At 39.7% G+C, this 20,878-nt stretch overlaps 1 protein-coding gene across 4 annotated transcripts in view; it reads right to left on the bottom strand.

Annotated features, from left to right (window-relative positions):
* Positions 1 to 20,878, bottom strand: part of LOC144799496 (fatty acyl-CoA hydrolase precursor, medium chain-like) — a 282,807-nt gene that overhangs the window by 106,310 nt on the left and 155,619 nt on the right. For all 4 annotated transcript variants that reach the window (XM_078670844.1, XM_078670847.1, XM_078670845.1 and 1 more), the window contains 4 exons: positions 14,780 to 14,917; positions 11,784 to 11,870; positions 10,424 to 10,571; positions 4,023 to 4,172 (listed from right to left, as the gene is read on the bottom strand). In XM_078670844.1, the coding sequence (XP_078526970.1) occupies positions 4,023 to 4,172; positions 10,424 to 10,571; positions 11,784 to 11,870; positions 14,780 to 14,917 (523 nt within the window). The remainder of the gene's footprint in view (positions 1 to 4,022; positions 4,173 to 10,423; positions 10,572 to 11,783; positions 11,871 to 14,779; positions 14,918 to 20,878) is intronic.

The following is a 20,878-nucleotide window of genomic DNA, read 5'->3' as shown; positions in this document are numbered from 1 at the left end:
CCACCCAACACACTCTGGCTGGCTCCAGAGACTCTGGCTGGTGTTAAGGCATGGAGAAGCTCACTCTCACGTTGGCCGGCGGAGGGTCTGAATTCCCAGATTTATGGCGACCTTTCCTAACTTTACTAGTGTCCGAGTTCCGAGATTTGACATGCCCTCAGTACCTCCGACTACTCCGCCTCCCGGACACACAGATTCAGAGAAGCGAATCCACGAAATGTCATAAACCATGAAGCTGAACATTAGGCAGCTTCCTCTTTATTTTTTAGTAAAAGGTGGACAAGGGGAGGGTGAAGGGGGGACAGGGAGAAGGGGTAGGTTTGGGTCTTAGTTATTTGTTTCCCTTCCTTGTTAAATTTTGTGGGCCTGCTCGAACGTCTATTGCCTTTGGTAATGATATGTATTGCAACCTCACTGTCTCATTCGCACTGTTTCCAAGGAGTTGAGGGTCTTGTCTTTCATATCTGTTTGAAAATCAATAAAAGATTTAAACCATAAAATAAGCCGAACTACGAATTCTGATTTACTCATCTGTTATCAGGAGTGGCCTCAGTGCTGCATCTTTGAGCCCAGTGTTGATCCTGAAAAGTCGTTCCAACCGTACTTACCAGTAACTTGAATTTCCTTCCATAGGCTAACATTGACTAGTTTCACTTGGAAATTCTTTGAAGTGTGGAGTTTTGGAACTTACAAATATTCCTCTAAAATCAGCCGAACTACAAATTCCGATGTACTCACCTGTTATCAGGAGATACCTCAGTGCTGCATCTTTGAACCCAGTACTGATCCTGAAAAGTAATTTCTACTTACCAGTAACTTGAATTTCCTTTCACAGGATATCATTGCCTGCTTTTTGCTGAAAAAGTTTCCAAGTGTCGATTTTTGAAACTTACAAATATTCTCTAAAAATCGTGCCAACGATAAAAACGTAATTACTTACGTGTTTTAGATAGAGGTCCCAGTGCTGAACCTAGGAGTCCAGCACTGGATTACAAAAGTAACGTGAACCTGCAAATTGAATTTCCTTCCATAGGATAACATTGGTAATTCCAATTGAAAAAGTTTCTAAGTGAGGGCTTCTGTTGCTTCTGTCTGCATTTCTTTTGCTTCTTTCTGTGCGTTTTTTCTTCTTTCTTCACATGTCGTACCTCTGTAGGCATTAGTAGAAACTAACATTTAAAAAACCTTAGAAATTCACTGAAAAAAACATAGGTTTCATGCACGTTATAGTCACAAATTAGCATTAAAAAAACATTCGAAAATATCTTAGCTTGGAGCCGCGTACCGGTCGCATAGCGATCCCGCACGAAAATACGCACCCATTGAGAAAGTACCCTTTGGATGCATGACTCCCAAAAACAAATTGAAAAAAAAAAAACAATAAAGAAAATATTATAAATATATTTTAAAAAATATAAAAGAAAAGAAAACAATATTAGAGTTTCAGTATTTTTTTAAAAGAAATGTTTTCAATTTAATTTAAATAAAAAATATGTCGTAATTAAGAAAATTAAATATGTAAAAATAAATAGTTTAAAAAATGTAGAAAATCAGTATCAAAAAACTAAATATAACAATTAATATATTTTAAAATTGTCATTTAAAAAACCTATGAAATTTCACTGAAAAAACCATAGGTTTCTGACATGTTATAGTTAGAAATTAGCATTGAAAAAACCTTTGAAATTCATCGAAAAAACTATAGGTTTTCAGGCATGTTATCGTTAAGAATTAGCATTTAAAAAACCTTAGAAATTCACTGAGAAAACCATAGGTTTCAGGGGTGTTATAGTTAGCTGGACATTTCACTCGTACAAAACCATTGAAATTTCTCCGTTATAGTTAGTTGTACTAACTATAACTTGCGCACCCGCAATCCACTGCTGATGATGTCACATATTACATAATTCATGGCATGGTCAGTGACATCACTGATGACATCACTAATGACATCTCAAATCCAATTGTACTGGCCACAGTTACAGACCCAATAAATAAGTAACTGAAGAGGGACAGGGTCTAAGGACAGAAGCAAAACCCCGCTTTGCCCTCACCTGTCCCCATCAGCTCCAGGGAGGCATCAAACGATGCTCCCCACATACAGGCCTCCGCTTTCTCTCGGCCTGGACACGCACTCTGCCTCCTGCTACTCACCACCCAACACACACCTGCCTCCTGCTAATATTCAAGACCTACTTACAGCAAGTGATCAATGTCAGTAAGTTTGTTCCTGGAATGAAGGAAAACAAACAGAAAAGGACCTGGAAATTCTGGTATTTGTCCTCATTTACAGAACAAAAATATATTGAAGTGAAGGGACTTTCTCCACTAATTCCACAGTTTCTCCTCAGCAAAGAAGAGTGGTGTGTCTATACAGGGTGAAAGACTTTTAGATTTTATATTAAACAAAAATTATAAGGATATTGAAAGGAGATGTCTCACTATTCTGGTGTCAGGTCATTGTGAAATTCTGCGGGAGATTAAAATGCTGTGCAATGTGACCCAAGCAAAAATCAAGATCGGTATTTTAAAGAGATTTTCGCTAAATTGACTACTTACATAAAGGACAAACTTAGCTCAGAGAGGTTTTTAATGAGGTCTTAGAGCTCCTATTGAATTGCTCAGCTGCTCACACTGATACACCATGCAAATCCACAAAGGCACTCTATGAGGAAATAACCAATATAATTTTGGCAGTTGTGTAGAGGCAAGAGCATGAACCTGGCCATGACGGGAATTACATATATTACTGTACACCAGAGCTATTCTTGGATAGATCTATTCCTTGCTAATGAAGGAGTATCTGGCAACATTATCTTTGTTTAGGCCGGCTGCAAAACACTATTGAACCATGTCCCAGTTATGGTAGGGTTGCATTTCACCCCAAAGCACACCCATGCTGTTAGACAGTGATCAATCAATGCTAAACTCTTGACTGAAATGATCAGAGAATATGTCTGTGGTTGAAGTCAGGGGTGAATGAATGATCCTCTCATCGGGTCTTAAGAAAGCAGCAAATATAAGAAAGTCATCGGACTGAGAGTAGTTACTGGACGTGATCACAAACAGTCCCATTCGACTCGTGATATTAGACAGCTGAGACACATTAAGGACCAAATACAAGACGTGACCTAGAAAAATATATCTTTTTGGACAATTAACAGAGGTACTGTAATACGTATGACAAGGTCAGCAGACTGATAGTGTCCAAGCTCAGTTAGATGGAATCTATCACACAATAAAGGTTTAGTACCCTGAGACTAGTCTATGTTCACAGACTACAATAGTACCTTGTTCTCTTCTGAAGAAGTATCAACCCCAGATCTAATATCATCTTTAAGTGGGATTACTTGATTATTCAGTGCTTACCAGCTGATTGTCCCTCAATCAGGCCTCCCTAGATAAGTAGTGGACTAAGATGCAGGACATCTTATCCATGGACAACATCACCCTGTAGTTTGTCTTGCTTATCCTAGATATGTATTTCTTTGGACGCCCTTCAAGGATGATGTTATTAAGGATCCAGCTCCTCAACTTAGACGTACCAGACCTATTTGCTCCCAATTAAAATGATATACTCTCTCCAGTTGCTTGTTATAGACAACTTTACAATTTATGAACGATAGTCTTATGATGGGTCTCCTTCACTGGCCGCTCTTTAAAAATGGTATTTTCTCTGATGCTCTGTGCAAAGGAATTAGCATCCCTGAACATCTGCATAATATGACCGCACACACTCTCTTAAGAGTGCCGATATTTTATGTCACTTTACCGTATTTTACTTTAAGCATAGATTTGCTTCTTTTTTTAAAATCCTGTAGGTGCAGCCTGGTACTCTAATAAAAGTTACCTTGTGTTAAAAATAGGGAAATTCCTAAGGAACAGTGAAATAAATGTGGTTTATCATCACACAATAATACAGTTGAAAACGGAAATACCCATATTCATATAGGGAAACGTACCATACATGTAAATATTCCAATCAGATAAGAGTTAGGGTAGGAAATTAAATTGTGTTTTACCCAAAAACAATATGCCATGATCCAAGAAGGGTCCCCCAAAAACAAAACCAATTTCATCTCCGTGATCAGATTTGACAAAATCTGGTCTTGAGTCACCATACTGGCTGGGTCGATGCTGGAACTCGTAGAAGTAGACCGGATGGCCGCTATCTAGTAAACAGAAAAAGAAATCCATAAAAAATATATATTTTTGCAAGAATTTAATATAATTTGTCAAAGTATGACTGGAATGCATCTTAAGAGAAGTAACATTTTTATTAAATAGAAAATGAGATTTGAGATAAAGGTAAACTGGGAGATTTTCAAACAAATGGTTGACTATGAAAAATCAGCAGGTAACTAGACTACTGTTATGGTCCTGACATTCCTGCACACCATTCTGTTTCTGGTTAATGAGGCAAGCCGATATACTTTTTCTATGTTATAGCAAAGATCAAATGTAAAATATTTGCACGGAGTATCCAGTTTACCATGGCTGTAGCTTTCCCTGATCCTACCAACAGTTGATTACTTCTCAGGCAGAAGGTGAAATGTTGCCATAATTAAATAGCATCTTTTGCTAAAATGTGCCAAGGAGAATAGCTGAGAGATATGATTTTGCAAATACATTTCCGAAATACAGATTAATACGAAAGAAACACAGACCCAAACAAACCTGCAATTTAAACTTCTGTGATCTGTTTTCAATGTGCCCTTTTAAAATTATGATGCATTTCGATAAGTAGTGCATCTGCTTTACTGTGCTGGTCTGCCATAAGCTATATATATATATAAAGTACAAGGGTACCCAAATTAGATCGGTCAGGGACCTTGTGAGCTAACTTATTTCGAGAGACAGTGGTCCCTGAGTAAACAATGATTAGAAATCAAATAGATATAGCCCCAATCGGTACCATATTTGAGCATTTGACCCAGCCGGAAAAAAGGCAGCTTAATATGCAATTATATAGAATATACAAAACATGTGAATTAATAACAGTGGGGCACAAGCCTTTATCCATAAACTCACATAACAAGAGAGAAAAAGAGAAGGCTCAGGCAGCATGTGGTTGTCTGTATAGAATCATTACAGTGGAACAAACAACAATGGTGGAAGGTCAACTTTACACCTAATGTAGTACATAAATCACAGTGTATAAAGTTGACAACTTTGTCGACGGCGTTTCGATCCTTAATATAGATATCTATGTTAAGGATTGAAATGCCGTAGACAAAGTCAAGGGACCACTGTCTCTGGAAATAGGTCAGCCATAGGCATCACAAAGGAATCTATGCACTTTATGGTAGGGCTTTATGGTGTGGATGATTCTCCATAAAAGAAAACTACGTAGGTAGATATTAAAGTGTGGCCAAAATCCCTCTGCCTGTTCCACTAGCTTCTGCAGCTTCAAGAAGCATCTTCCATCGTGTGTTTTGCAGCTCTAAATAGTGCCAGACATGATTCCTGTTGCAGGTACTTTTCATGCCAAGAAAGGCAAATAGCAGGACGATGAGCCTTGTTTCAGCCCAGACCTGCTCACTACATTCTAGGAGAGCAAGCAATTCAACATCCACATATGAGCCTCCAAGCAGAGTTTCCTCATCCTTGGGCATGGCTATGGTAGGTCCAGAGGATTTAGAGCTTCTGGCACTACTTAGCAGGGGCTTTATGAGGCACATTTACAGTCATACCATGATCCCCATTTTCGTTTTCCAATTTCAGATTAGACTTTGATGCAGATACTCCCACCTGCCTCATTTTGCTTGAACTGTTGGCAGAAATGAATACAGTCGATGAGTCTATCTTATTCAAGGGAATCAATGAGCTGGCCATAAAAGGAACTGCCAGAGCCAGGCTCGCTTCTTTTCTCTCTCATAGAAAGCAGTTCATTTGTCTTTCTCCTTATCGCTCCAATTTATTTCTAGTTCACTGTGAGATTCCTCAGGTTTCCTCACTTTCATCCGTACTATTTAATATGTGCACCGGGCTTCCTGTGCACCTTATAAAATGTTTCAAAATTTTAATAGTAACTTATCCTTATGATACCCTACTTATACTGAGCTTGACAAACCCTCCTCAGAGATCCAAGAAACAGTCAACAGCAGTCTCTCTACTGTCCTGCTCTCAATGAGTCAGAATATTTTACATCCACTTTTTTTTTCTGGAGTTTTATATAGCGCAAACTTGACCAGAAGGGATCAGGTATCAGAGCACTCTACATGAGCACCAATTGCATTACACAAGGACCAATTCATTTTTGTTAGGCACAGGGAGATTACGTGATTTGCCCAGAATCACAGGATGTTTAGCGTTGTTGCTCAAACCCGGTTCCCCATATTTAAGGTAGCCAGCCCTAGCCGTTAGGCCACCTCCTTTCCCCTTGGAGGCCGTTGTTGCTGGGACCACATCCAAACCAGGTGTAAAGTTTAGGGTCTTGGTTAGACTAGGATATGACCCTTTGTCTATATATGAACTAAGTGATTGTTGGAATTTTAAATCAATTGAGGCTTATTTAGAAAACCTCAAGTTTGATCTTCTCCCAACTGAAACCCTTTCTTGTTCCTATCTCGATTTATTATAGAGCTCACATACTCTTTAGAGCTGAAGGGTGCTCCTGTTCTTTCCAAACCAATACACTTTTAAAACCCAAGCAAAGTTAATATGCTTTGTCAATGGAAACATTCAAAATATAGGTGTCCCTTTCCTCTCACAACCCCATGTGCACCTGTTGGCTGCATAAACTGTTTGTAAAGCAGTAGCACGGTTTGAATGCCAGCTCAGTTAACCTGCTCATAAAGTGCTTCTCAAGTACTACCTGGCAAGACTTGGAAGTCGGGGAGGGGTGAGGTGAGTTGGGGGCGGAGCATGGGTGTTTAGAGATCAGCATATGACAAGGGTCTCCTGAGATGCCTATATGATGGTCCGGCTGCAAACCCTATCTTTCCAGGTCCAAGTGTGCTTCCAGAGACAGTAGGGAGGGCAGCTCAGCCCTTGTGCCATGTTTTTCTCAGCCAATAGTCACAGCAGTGAGCCAGAACCTTGCATTCTATGGTAAAAAATTGGTCATGGACAAGAAGTTTGTTTCTGCTGCCACTGATTGGGCAGAAGAAGCGAATACCAGGGGTCAAGCAACCTAACAATATGCCACAGTTCAGCCCAAGACATGTTGGAGAGTGCAAGAAACCTATGGTGCAACTCTGTTCAAGCATTCCTCAAGGTTGAATGTCAGAATATTGAATACAGAAATATTTTCTGGGTTAGATTCATTTTCTAAATAAGATTATAAAACTATTACCACACTAGTTGGAAATTTTGCATTAGCTCCAACTGGCCGATGTCACTATAGGCAATATTTAAGAAGCAACATTTATGTCAGACATTATTCTTACAATTTTGTTCGGGTATCAACATTCCCTAAAGGACTGGATCCTGTGCCTTCCTGGGCTGGTTGCCCCGAATTATGGGTACCCTGTTCTGAAATATGTCCAAATATGGTTGTGCTTAATATGGTTGAAAGGGAAATGTGGCAGGATCCTAGTCCCTGACGGGTTCCCCTCACTGGGTTTATCCTTTCCATCACATAGATACATGACCTAAGGGGCAGTTGCTCCCTGTGCTTCGCACAGCCCTCCTTATGCAGTTATTGGCTATGCCTCAACATTTATTATCATGATCGAAGCTGATAAAATAGTCACATGCCATTTATGAGGACTCTAGTGGTTGAGGCTGCTACTGTTGATCACTTCTGCAGCCTCACAAGCCAACTAGCAGAACAGAAGGATGCATGATGAGCACCTCCATGGCCTGCAGTGGAGGTAGCAACCACTTACCTTCTCACTCAGCCTGCTATGGGAGAGTGTGGTCTTCCTTCAGATTTCCTGAAATCTGTTCTCATGCTTACCCCAGCCTTATGTCTGCAATAATCTTCTCAGTGGAAAACCCAGCTTCCTCATGAGATTGAAGTCTATTTTTAGTTTTTATGGGGGACTGCATACCTTAGAGACTTTGCATGATTGTGCTCTGGTAAATCTGAACCTTTGAATGGAATGTCTACACGGGGTTAAAACTGCGGCTTAGCTTCCTGACAGTGTTTTTCTTTGTCTCTGGGGAACTCAATGAAATCACTCTTTCGGGCAAATACACCAGAACCATTTCATCCAGGCTGCACTCTAGGCACCAATTCTCAATAGAATAATCATTTTCATAGTGGAAGGAGGCCTATAACTTCCTGTGTTTTCCACATCTCACCCAGAGATTACCTACCACATGCTTCAGTAAGAAACAAATGGGTACATTTAGATTAAGGCAGAAATGGGACATATGCCAAAAAATGTCAGCGGTCCGCCCACCTCTGCAATTCCTTCACCTTGTTTAGAGTATGAGAAAAGCTGTGTCTCTAATGGAAGAGCAACCACTAGCTCTGCCATAGTGGACAGTCTTTTGATTAACCTTATTATAATGGGAATGGCATCAGTGTAACTGACAAATTAAAGGCAGCAACTCTGACTAGCATTCTTATAGTGGATTCATGGTGCTCTTGGCCAGATACACGTATGGCTGTCCCCAAGGTTTGGGAGAGATCTCATTTGGCAGGAGGGGACATTTGTTATTTGAGAACTTGAGATAGAACCCCACCACGAGGCTGTATTCAGAACTATCATTGGTGACAGCATTGCAACATTGCTACTGTGCCATAGAAGAACAGCCACCAACTTTTTAGCTACCAAGAGGGCTCCCACTACGTTGCAGGAGGAATTTTTATCTGAAAGAATGGTGGGCTTCTCTAAATATGGCATCCGATCTGGCACTTGTGTAGTGAATGTCCTGCGTTGTGTTCCCAAACCCTCATTTAGTATGCAGGAAAATATTTTTACTGGTTTTGATGCAGAAGGAATGATTACTGGGGTGTCACCTAATTTAGGGTGGTACATCCAAATTCATTCCCATTAACATCACTGCTGTCTGCTTCCATGATGTTTGCCCATTATGGTTTCAATTGGCAGTTTTCCTGTCCTGGTTTGCCGCAAAAAAACAAGGTGATCCCTGATGGAGACATAGGAGTCCTCTACATGATGGGAGACCTCTGACAGTGTATTGGGTGATTAATTATGCGAGTCCTGAAAATGGACCCCTATTTTAGGGTCTACATGAAATACTGCCAGTTCCCAGAGCTGCACACATTGGCAGGAGTCAATAGACATTTAGGGGGCCATTAGGATGGCGGGCGGACTTTGCCTGCCCGCCATCCTCACGGCACTTGGGACCGCCCACCATAAGGGTGGGGGTCCCGTGGGGGGTATTAGGATGCACCCACCACAGTGGCGGGCGAATCCTGCATTTTTAATGCTAAAATGCATGTATGCATTTGCATACACAAAGCGGCAGGCACCGCGCGGTGCCTGCCGCTTTGTGTATGCAAATGCTGGGGGGTACCACAGGTACCCCCCATGTGCACCCCCCACCTCGCCTTCACTCTGGGGGACCCCCCGAAGTGAAGACTGCGTGCGATGCCGCCACGGAAAGGCATCTGTTGCAGCCCATACTAATATGGCTGGCGGTGTCTGATAGACACAGCCACCATAGTAAACCTTTTCCGCCCCGGTTGCCAAAAGCGGCGGACGGTCTTTCCGTCCGCCGCGGACCCCCCAGCCATGCTAATATGGCGGGGGGTCATTCTGGTTAGGATGGCGGGCGGATTGCCCCGGCCAGGCCGGCGGTGGCTACCGCCAGCCTGGCGAGGGCAATCCGCCCGTCATCCTAATGGGCCCCTTAGTTTCTTCAAAAACCTTTTCCTTCTCCTCCCACGTGTGTTTGTCAGTTCCAGTTAAGGACTGGATTCTCATGTCTTTAAACGTATTTGTTAAGAGATGTATATACTCCATGTTTATCTGCGTATTTCTAATTTTCGTGACACATCTATTGTTTTTGCGTAATTTGTGTTGAATGTTTAAAAGTAGTTATATTTTTGCGTTGTCCTTTATGATGACAAGATTACAGTGCATCAAACATTTTTCTAAATGTGATAAAGAAAATTGAAATAAATCACAAGGGCTTGTGTATTAGAGACATCGGCTCGTTTTGTGTCTAAAGTTTTACAGTGTACTAATGCAACTAGATACTTGGTTTGTATGCAATGTTTTCTTGCTAAGCAGCACAAACAGTGTATGGAATGGTGGCTGGATTGCCAAACTGTAAATAATCACTTTATTCTGAACTGGCTGAGAGAGCAGGTGGTGACCACAGCTTGCATACTTTTAGACAAACTTAACATTATCAAAGGAAGTGTATGGCATAGGTTTTGCAAAGAATCGTACGAGATGGCACACACTAGAGAAAGGAACGTTTGTTTATTAAGATGCAACAATCGTGTAGATTGTTTTGTGAGTTCTAGATTTTTAATTTGTGACTTCTGCAGACTTACCTCTGTGATACCTGGCTGTTTTTACAGATGGAAAAACAAATATAATATCTGCGAACATCTCTAAGTAAGAATCTCTGATTAAGATAGGCTCTTCTGTGTCACCCAGATATTCATCAACTACTAAATGTATAAATTCTGACATTGAGCCCTGCAAAGATAGGAACAAATGGACACTTCATGGTTAAGACAGTTGACGGGTCTGAAAACGAAATTCTCTTCGCAGTAATAATAAGCACAGAATAACGTAGTTTTGTGAGCTTTAATTTCACTTTAACATCCATTTGAATCACTGCTGAAACAGGTTACCAACATGTCTACTAATTTAATATTTAAGCAAATTGTAATGTAATAATTTAGAAAAGGATATCAGCAAATAGAACATTAACAATTTTTACAATTACTTAAATTGAGTTTAATGTAGTCATTCTTATCAATAAGCTATGAATTTGTTGAAATATATTGGGACTATTCAGTGACCATGAACCAGATTTACTAATCTTATTCCACAGCTTAAAATATTCACTACACTGCTCTGAACCAGAAAAAGCAGCCTTAAACTTGCAGTATGTCTTTGAGATGAATGATTTGAGAAATATATGCTGCCATCATTTATCTTAGTTCTATATACCACAGGCACAAATTTACAGTACCTCCTTCAATATTGCAAGTTTAATTCCAAAAATAAGTTGTGCAACAAAGATCAAATAGGGAGCTTAGAAAGTGGAACCTGCAGATGCCAATGGCAGAACTTGTTCATAAAAACACTCACACATGCACCCCACATATGGACATTGTGAAAAGTATTCAAGTATGTCTGATGTATCATTAGACAGTTGTTTAAGGTTTGTTGTGAAAGCATGACCATTCCCAGTTTAGTTGAACGGGGTGGCCATTAGGATGGCAATGCACATTCACAAAGACAAACATGTTTACGATTTTACAGGCCTTCTCAATACTTTAAACCTATCTTGTGTGCCTCATTGGAATTTCAGTAAAAGCCTAAGAATGTGACAGTGTAGGCAGTACAATCTGTCTGCCCAACTAGCTGCCGCCTCAGTACTTCTCGTGGTCTTGAGATCGCGTGGTCTCCGTCTCTGATCGCTCGAGAAGTTCTGGTATCTGCTGTTACTGCCTGCCAGCGGTTATGTCGAATTTACCTTCATCACATGTGGTTTTTCTTGCAGTAAGCACCAAAATCTGCACGCTATTCTCCCAAAACTCAGAATATGCGATAAATATTGCATCTTTTATACCTGGCCACACTTAATGAGGACCAAACTGATCAGCCAGGTTTGAAAACCTTAGATTGAGTCATGTGTATTGTAAAAATACAGCAACATTTGTTAAATAAAAGTCTTACCAGTAGTGGAGCAGACATCTGGAGGAATGAATTGACAGTTTCTCTGTTAAATCCTTCTTTCAAGGTAGTTTGAGATATATTCATTGTCTGTGGAAATCAACGAGAGAAATATAACAACAATAAAAAATAAAAATAATAATGATAATATTATACATGTACTCTGCGCATTTGCCAAAGCATTCCAATTCATAGCCTAATAATTTGCTTCACAAATAGTCCATTATGTTACATTTGTTGCACTATGATTTTAATATATATATTTCTTTTAATGAACAGTGCCAATTCCTAGGGTTATCAAAAATGCTAAGGGTGTCCATCTTCCCCAACCTAGTAATCAAGGACAATGCTTTGATGAGCGGTACATCAGGTGCATTGAGCATCAGCATCCAGTGAATCTGAGTCTGCAGCGTCGTCACCTGCCAAAATCACGCCATCCCACCACATGAGATGCCCACCTTTCCAAACAACGAGGTAACCAGTGGGTAAATCACCAGACCACTTCCATGAACTTCCTCACCACAGTGCAATTCTCATATGAAACGTTATGAGAGTAAAGGTAGTGTATTGAGTGAAGGCCCTCAAATTGTCATTTTGTTTTAGTTTGTATAAATACAAAGGGCCCTATGGTTGATGAAAGTCATACATACATATTTAAATCCACATCGATCTTTCTGGAGTCTTGGTATATAACTTTCTTAGATGGCAGGGGATGTTGAGGACGTTTGTTTGAAATACCCGAAGACTATATATTTTAGGAGGGGTCTTAATGCTCCTTGTTTCTCATTTAGAGGGGAGTGATCATTTTCAACTTGGACGTGAGAAAGATAATTTGGAAGAAACAAATGGAGTTTAGAAGAGAGTAACTAGTGTGGAAAAAGCGATTAACCAAGTTAAGAGGTAACCATTTAGTTTACTGGTAGAATTCTATTACGGTATGTATTACTCAGCTGGAGTTTTTATTTTTTTTAACTATCAGTAATGACAATAATTTAGAAGGATAAGCAGTCTGGTCTATGGTTTGATAAAGATTCTGTAAATGTAACATACCATTCTAAGGCATAGATTGTGGCTTGGATTTAGATTATTTATATAGGAATAAACAAATATGTATTTCTAGAGAATTATATATTAGACTTGCATAGTTATATGCGAATTATTAAAAGAAATTAAAAAGAGGCAGGCAAGAAAATATGGTTGAGCAAAAAGGAAGCGCAAATGATTTTAAATATGCTTCTTGTTCTGTTTGGAAGTGAGTTTGGCCGATTTCAGACATCTCTTGGAAAAGCCAGTATATAATCCTGAGGCTAGCCGGGTACGGTTTATGGCTGACCTCTATGAGGGTCCTGAGATAGTGGAACTAAAGGCCTATAATTTGGAGGCGTATTAACAATTATTAACTTATATATGAAAATATGATTTGTGTAATTCAATTAGTAAAATTAAGGCAGCCTTTGAGACCTGATGGCATACTGAATGCTCTTCTAAAACAAAACCCTTACTTTTGGACAGGATTTTTTCTTCCAGGACTAAAGTTTACTACCAGACATGACATCTTCCTACTTCTTGACTTGGGTCGCAAATTGTATCAGTGTATAAAAAGGAAGAGCATGGGAAGCCAAATATCTATAGACTCATCACCTCATTGATTCTGCAGCTACAACATTTGCCAGGCATAATCTGCAGTGAACAGAAGAGTGGATTGCTGATCACTAGTTGATACTGATTAAACAGGCAGGTGGAGACCAGATCCTATTATCACTCACCAAATATGCACTTTGAGAAGTGCCACATGGAGGTTGACAAGATTTTGAAACTGATATCCTTGCCTGGTCAATTTTCGTGCTACACTTAATGGGGTTGATAGTTAATGGTTTGCAATGGGGTTAGGTAGCCTATTTAATCAGTCAGAGGCCACAGCCTGCTTATTCTAAGCCTGCCTTTACAAATTTAGAATGACATGTAGGCTGGAAAGTGTTAAAGCACTTTTTATAAATGAAGTAAATTGGCCTTTGATTCAGTAAAAGATTGTACCTTGAGCCATTTTATTTGGTGCATCTAAATCAGACCAGTTTATCTGCATATGACAAATGAATGTGCAGCACAATATATACATCCATATTTTTATATATAAATGTGCAGATTGTTTTATGGTGGCATGAAGAATAGGCTTATATCTTCCTTCGACTGAACTATTGTAGTTTATTGATGATGGGGACGCTCCCAGCAGCAACAACGAATACATAGACTCCAGTTTTACTAAGTGTTTTTTAAGAAACTAATGAAAGATGCCAGCTGCTACTATAATTCAGAATTATTTAGGTAAGTACAGCTAAAACAGACTAGGTTAATAATACTTATCAGCCGTGACAATTCTACGGGCACTTTCTCAACCTTGTTATTAATCTTTCTTGAATTATTGTCTATGTTCTTCCCATTTTCATTATTATTATTAATTGTGATGCTCTTTATGTGGTTATTGTAACAGTTTTATATAGCGTGAACTCGACCAGAAGGGACTGGAGCAATTTACATGAGCACCATTTACATTCCAAAAGACACATCAATTTTTTTCTACCCTTGTGGAGATTAAGTAAAATGCCTAAAATCACAGGATGTTGAGCCAAAGCAGAGACTCAAACATGGCTCCCCAATTCCAAAATCAGCAGCTATGCCCATAACATCACACCCTCTACCCCAATTCTGTCACTGATCATCTTCTCTCCCTCTTGAACATGTTGTATTGCTTCATGAAATAACAATCCACATAAAAAACTGCAAAACATCCCTGTGTTACAGCACCCAGATTAAGTTTACATTTGGCAAAAGGTAGTATAAATGGTTCTAAGATTAGGCAAACTCTGACAGTATTTTGATTGGCCACCAAAAATTGCTTTCACATTTTCTATAGAGAAAACAGTAGGTTTGAACACAAAAAAGGAACTAAATGTCACATTATTATACAACATGTGATGCAGGAAATCAATAAGTATCCTTACAATGGGTAGGACCCATCCGAATTCATGGTTGTTGACTCCAATTATAAAGGGAACGGGGTTGGACTCCTGATCAGCCAAAATATCTTCAGGGTTCTTTGGGAAAAATACACCATCGGTCACAGCAGGGACAACCTGAAACTTTTAGGTGGACAAAAAAGTTACGTTTTCAAATATTCATTATTTTTAAGCAATTAAATATTTATATCGGATTACAATTAAACATCTAGACAATCCATTATTAAAGAGACACACATTGAAGTTCTCCCCCCCATTGTAAGCAGCATTTCTTAGTTGTCTAATGCTCCACACCCAAATAAACATGAAAAAACAAGATATTTACCTGGTACATATTACTTAATTGATTTTAATACTTTACTCATACAAAACAGGTCATGTCATGTCAAACAACACAGGAGAAGACACAGGTGGCCTAACCTCGATCTAGTATTGCTGCATTATCTACATGAATGGAATTATATGGACTCAAATTATAACAGGTCCAGCCACCTCCAGTTCCTCAACCCTTAGATCTGCCTTCTTTCTCTCAATCCAAATTCCTGATATGTCAGCAGATGAGAAGAGCCAATGAGGCACTTCTGCAGGCCTAACAAACTCTGGTTTTGGAATACTAGAAATTTCTAGAATAGCTGGAAATAAAAAGAAAAGGTAAGGATGAACTATACTGCAGAGATCGGATGGGAAGGTTTAGAAACCAATTAGAATCATACATGTTAGATTCTTTCCACCTGTGAATATGTATAGGTACAAACAGCAGAACGCATAGTGCGCTTTGGACAATACAGAGCAAAGGATTGCCACATGATGATCCCCAGGTAAACGTAATGCATCAAAACCAGTGAGTTTTATACTGTGCGATCAAAACAATCTTTCGAAAATGAAATTTGGTATAGGAATGTGTTCCTTATTATGACAATGTGAATACTGCAGAAATGCTAAACTACCTAAAGGAAGCCTGACCTTTTTGCAGGAAATGTGAACTTTCCAAAAGACCAGTGGTAAGCATTATTTACAGAAAGAAATATTGTAACACTTTTAGAATACAGTACAAAGAGAGCTCTCCTTACCCGTTATGAACAAAAAAGATAACTGTGATTAAGGGTCAATCTAGTTACCAGCTACCACTCATACACCAAAAGACAACAGGAGACAGAAAAAGGGATGTCCATTCTAAAGCTCTAAGGCATGAATCTTGGAAGAAGGAAGCCATACTGATAAAGAAGAGGTACACAATTGTCTATTATCTATGTGCTGAAACTGTACCTCAAAAGGTTACCATGTATAGGTCTTCGCATAATCAGGCCAAAGAGGGGTGCAAGGATTGAGCAACTCACAATTTGAAAATTTCCTTCATCACAACGTTAAGAAACATTTGAAAGGATGAGATATAAAAGCATACCATCTGCAAAAGATATGTTACTTCTGATAAATAAAATGCATTGTCTAGCCCATTCTGGATGAGACCAATTCCATGAACAGTGGAAAGCAAAACTGCGATAAAGATCATCCATGCCTAGGGCCTCTTCCAAATGGGACGACGAAGCATGAACTCTATTGAACGAGACAACTGTCTCATGGGTGACAGGATGTGGCCTAAATCATTTAAACAGAAGTGTGGCCTTAAGCAAATGCTTTAAATGAATCCTAGAGTAACCACCATTCTATTTGCTCAAAGGAGCAAAAGCAAAGTCGTTTAGGAATCTTTTTCCTATGCATGGGGTGTTAGGTTGTGAGTACAGTACACACAGAAAAAAGGGGGAGAAGGACTCAGCCCTACCTCATTCTCCTCAAACACGATAGGAAACACAAAAGGAGGTATACGATATGTTGTTGCAAAGGGAGCACAAACACTTTGTTAAAACTGCCCTCACCCACAACAAGTTGTGGCATGCTTCATCATAGGGCCGTTGCTGAACGCCTCTGCGCCACCCAGCGCTAGAGGCGGAGCAATAGGGACGGGTAGACAATACAATTAGAAGAAGGAAAAGAAAAGGATCCTACAAAAGTGCAGACAGACAGTGATTTAAAACTGACTATGAGATATCATCATAATAATTGTATTCCTCAATTCCCTAGTCAGGTGTAAAAAAAAGGGTATTGAAATACCCTCGGATGGTGGTGGTGTGAGTGAATTAAGAACTCACCACCCCTCCGTTCTGCATAGAGGTCAACATTTCTCTGTTGGGTTCCGATTCTAGAACCGGCATTCGTCAGGACAAACAGGATCCCTATGCTGTTTTTCCAATACAAAATCCCCTCTAGTAGTATGCATGGTGTGTTAGGTTGCGAGTGCATTCAGTGTTGTCAGACCAATTAAGACCACTTCTGAAGATCACAGTTAAGTTGTAATTGGTTTTTGCATAACAGCATAGTGTAGTAGCTATAAATATTTATGGATGTTCCAGTATTCAAATTAGGAATGATAATGAGTTCACAAGGATAATACCATGTTACTCAACATATTCCACAACAACGGTCATCTGTTGAGTAAATCATTTAATGCTTGAATAAATGATGGAACCAACATTAGTTGTAGGTCTTATCAAGAGAGTTGTTAAAGGGAATAAAATCTAAAGGCATATGAGACCTCAAGAACTTCTACTAGGATGCTTTTATGCCAGTCCCTCAAGATGTGAGATGAAGATTAGATCTGACCACCTCAGGCACTCTCTGAATCACAGAGGCTATCAAAGCACTAGGAGAATACCAAAAAGCATAATTGTTCATTGATTTAACTCCTACTCATCTAGAACATACCAGTCTACTGTATCCCCCTCCCGAATCCCAAGTCCAAAATATATAATGAAGACTAATAGAAAGCAACATTTATAATCAACTACAGAGATCATACTCAATAGGGTGAACCAAACAGTGATCACTGTCTGGCTGCCACCTTTACCAGTCACATGTGGCTGATTGTTAGTTTCTAGGCAGAGAAAGTGCTGCAACAAAAAATAATTAGCCACCCTGCATATCCCAGTGTGTGCAAAAAATGCAAGAGAATAGAACATGCATTAAGGCGACAGCCCCCCGGAGACATGGAGCACTATTGGGCTATGTCCCCAATGGATAGGAACCAGCATCATCAATATTATATCTTGGATTATCTCTTCTAATAACTCTAGAAAAATGGAAGGCAAGGGAGAAGAAAAATGAAAATTTGTTTGAGAAATGACTATGCAAGGAGCATAAACTGCCATGGTAAGATTCCTGGTAAAGAAAAACCTTGGAACAGAGGACCACTTCTCCTTGAACCATGAACCTTACTAACTGGGATCTCTCCCCTGCAACCAAGCCACTTGAAAATATTCTTTAACAGCAATTGTCAAATAAAAGTTGTCAGAAGGCTTATGAAGTGGATATGACATGTCTGCACCACTGGTCTCAATTCACAACAAATGGAAGTTAAATAGGAGCTCTTTTAACTGAGCATTCCTTGCTACCTCCCACCAGTCTCTGTGTTAGTAATTTCTATACCTGAGTGAGTCTTGTGTGTTATGGCAAGTGTTTATCTGTGGCCTTGAGTAGCTGGATCAAAACACAATGAAGGGCCTTTAACCCTTTGGTTGCGGCGTAAATCCCTCCTCTGTGCGGGGAAATTTGACGCGTGCGCAGATCGGATAGCCCCCGGCCGTCCTACACACACGCCCACCGCGACTTTGAACGGCCAGGGGCCGTCCCACGCACGCAACGCATTAAGGAATACAAAGTTCATTCAACTCTTTAGAACAATTATCTGGTTGTGCAATGATATTTATCAGTAAACAACTCTTTAGACATTGCAGTTGTGATTGTTCATGGCATTGTTCAATGTTACTTTGTGTAATTTTGCAGCTCCAACTTGCCTTCTTGCACAGTGTCTTGTCTTTCTCTAAATGCGATGTTAAATCTTCTCTTTTGATTCTGTAGTGCCTTAACTTCAGCAGGGCAGATTACTTTCTGCAGTAGCACTAATGTTAATATTGATGTCGATGTACATAATGATACATGTGTGCATAAACATGAAATTGAATCACTGTTGTTGAAATCACCCGAGATGACCTTTCTATCAACCCAGAGTAAGAAATAAGTGGTCAGGCAGGCACTGCAACTTAGGCCTGAGGCAACTGATTGGCAGAACACAGGTTGGGTGGCACGTAACAAGCAGAACAAATGCACGTACAGGAAAAACCCAGATTAGTCCCACAGATAGGCATTGACACCACAATGGTCCGGGGAGATTGGCTCCAATAAAACATACATGGCCGGAGGAGTGCACGTTCCCAAATATCATACAGTTAGATGCCACATGAAGTTAGGAATACTCAGACAATCAGGATACAGCACACACTGGCCCTCATTGTGTCCACACCAGGGCAAGACCCACCTGCATTTGTCATCAGGTGGGAGTAAATGATGGCTCTATGCCCATTAGGCCCACATTCCTCTCCCTAACAGGATCTATGAATTGTTTTATGAATCTCAAAACGATTGAACTTTGAGTCAGTCTTCAGACCAGTTTCTGTATGCTGTACTCCCGGCCTTAGTGCTTAATTAAACCAACTGTTCCTGTTTTGCTAAACACCTCATGTCTTTGTTGTTTCAAGGTAAATAAATATTCAAGCAACACTAATTATGCACAGTCTATATTTGGTGAATCTGAAACCTTGTCTTGACTTCCTATTGTTGAGATAGTGAGCTCAATGTCACTGGTTTGGAGCTGCTGGATAAAAGCATGAATGCTGAAGCATTGCAACATAAGTGACTATCTCATAGGCTCTCTGGAACTGATTTTGTAAAGCAAGCATTCAGGCTTTGACAGTTGTTTACTACCGGTATCTTGTAAAATGCTGCTCACATGTTGTGGAGAACTCATAACTCCTGAAAGACTTCAGAAGTAGTGTTCCTATTGATTTCAAATGAAGCGCTAGATCTGCAGTAAACATTCATTGATATAAGTGTCCATTAACCTTGTGACAAGGATTCTCGGTCTTGTTGACCTGCTTAGTGTCTCTAGATCCTCTCAGAGTGCTCTAATCAAGGCATTTACCTTTTTTAAACTTTCTACATGCATAGACTGAAAGCTGTTGTTGGTTTCAGGAATGCAGTGGAAAGCTCTTGGGTGGCACCTGACACCACCCTATACCCCCTGCATAGTCATTAAGTGTGCTACTGTAAATAGCTTGAACATTTGAAAATGTTTATGTGTTATGCAGTTCCCATAAATGTAAAGTTTCCCTCAGACAGGTCGACCATCAATGACACAAACAATAATTGTGAGATATTACAAAATAGTCAGCCCGAATTTTGTGTCCAATCAATTCTAAAGTAGAATAAAGGTTAGGCCAGTTCCAACCAAGGAACATACACATTAGTGTAGTTCATACAGATAGGGTGCTCCTGTATGGATATTCATTCGCTTGGTACTAGCAATGATTTCTGTAGCCACTGTCCAACACTCCCACTGGTAAGTACATACATTTCAATTTACATTTTCTACCACATGCACTAATTGAACAATTAAGACTTGACTACCTTTAGAGAAATTCCTGCAATTTGTAAGTGTTAAGCGTTAAAGAGAATCAATGCCAGTGCAAAATAAGTAACCACTAGGCAAGAAGTTGTGAAATTCCTCTTTTTGTTTTTCATATATGGTCTATATCACACTGTGATAGATCAGTTATCTGCATTTCTAGGAGTGGAATATTTATCCCTTCCAACAGTTTCATCCATTGATTGACTAAAGCTTGGATACATCAATGTCTTAATGGAGGTACTGACAAACCTGCAAGTTTGGCAATTGATACTGGATGGCTAGAGTTTCACTTTTTACAGAAAAAGAGAACTCCACCTGTACCTTATTTTGTGCCATTATGACATGGCATTCCAAATGGAGCGGATCAATAAAGAATCAAACATCTAAAAACGACATACTTGAGGGTGCCTGCAATTGAGTAATTATGAACTGAATCAGAATGTTTTGATGACAGCCTGCATAGTTTAGCAAATAGTATATTTGATTCGCTGCTTGATTTGGCTTATGTGTGAGCTCTAGCAAATTCTACCTTCAGCCCTCTCTGCCTGAACCTAGGTGCACATTTT

Source organism: Lissotriton helveticus, chromosome 12, assembly GCF_964261635.1.
Source record: "Lissotriton helveticus chromosome 12, aLisHel1.1, whole genome shotgun sequence".
NCBI classification, from domain to species: Eukaryota; Metazoa; Chordata; class Amphibia; order Caudata; family Salamandridae; genus Lissotriton; species Lissotriton helveticus.
This window is presented reverse-complemented; position numbering and strand designations above follow the sequence as displayed.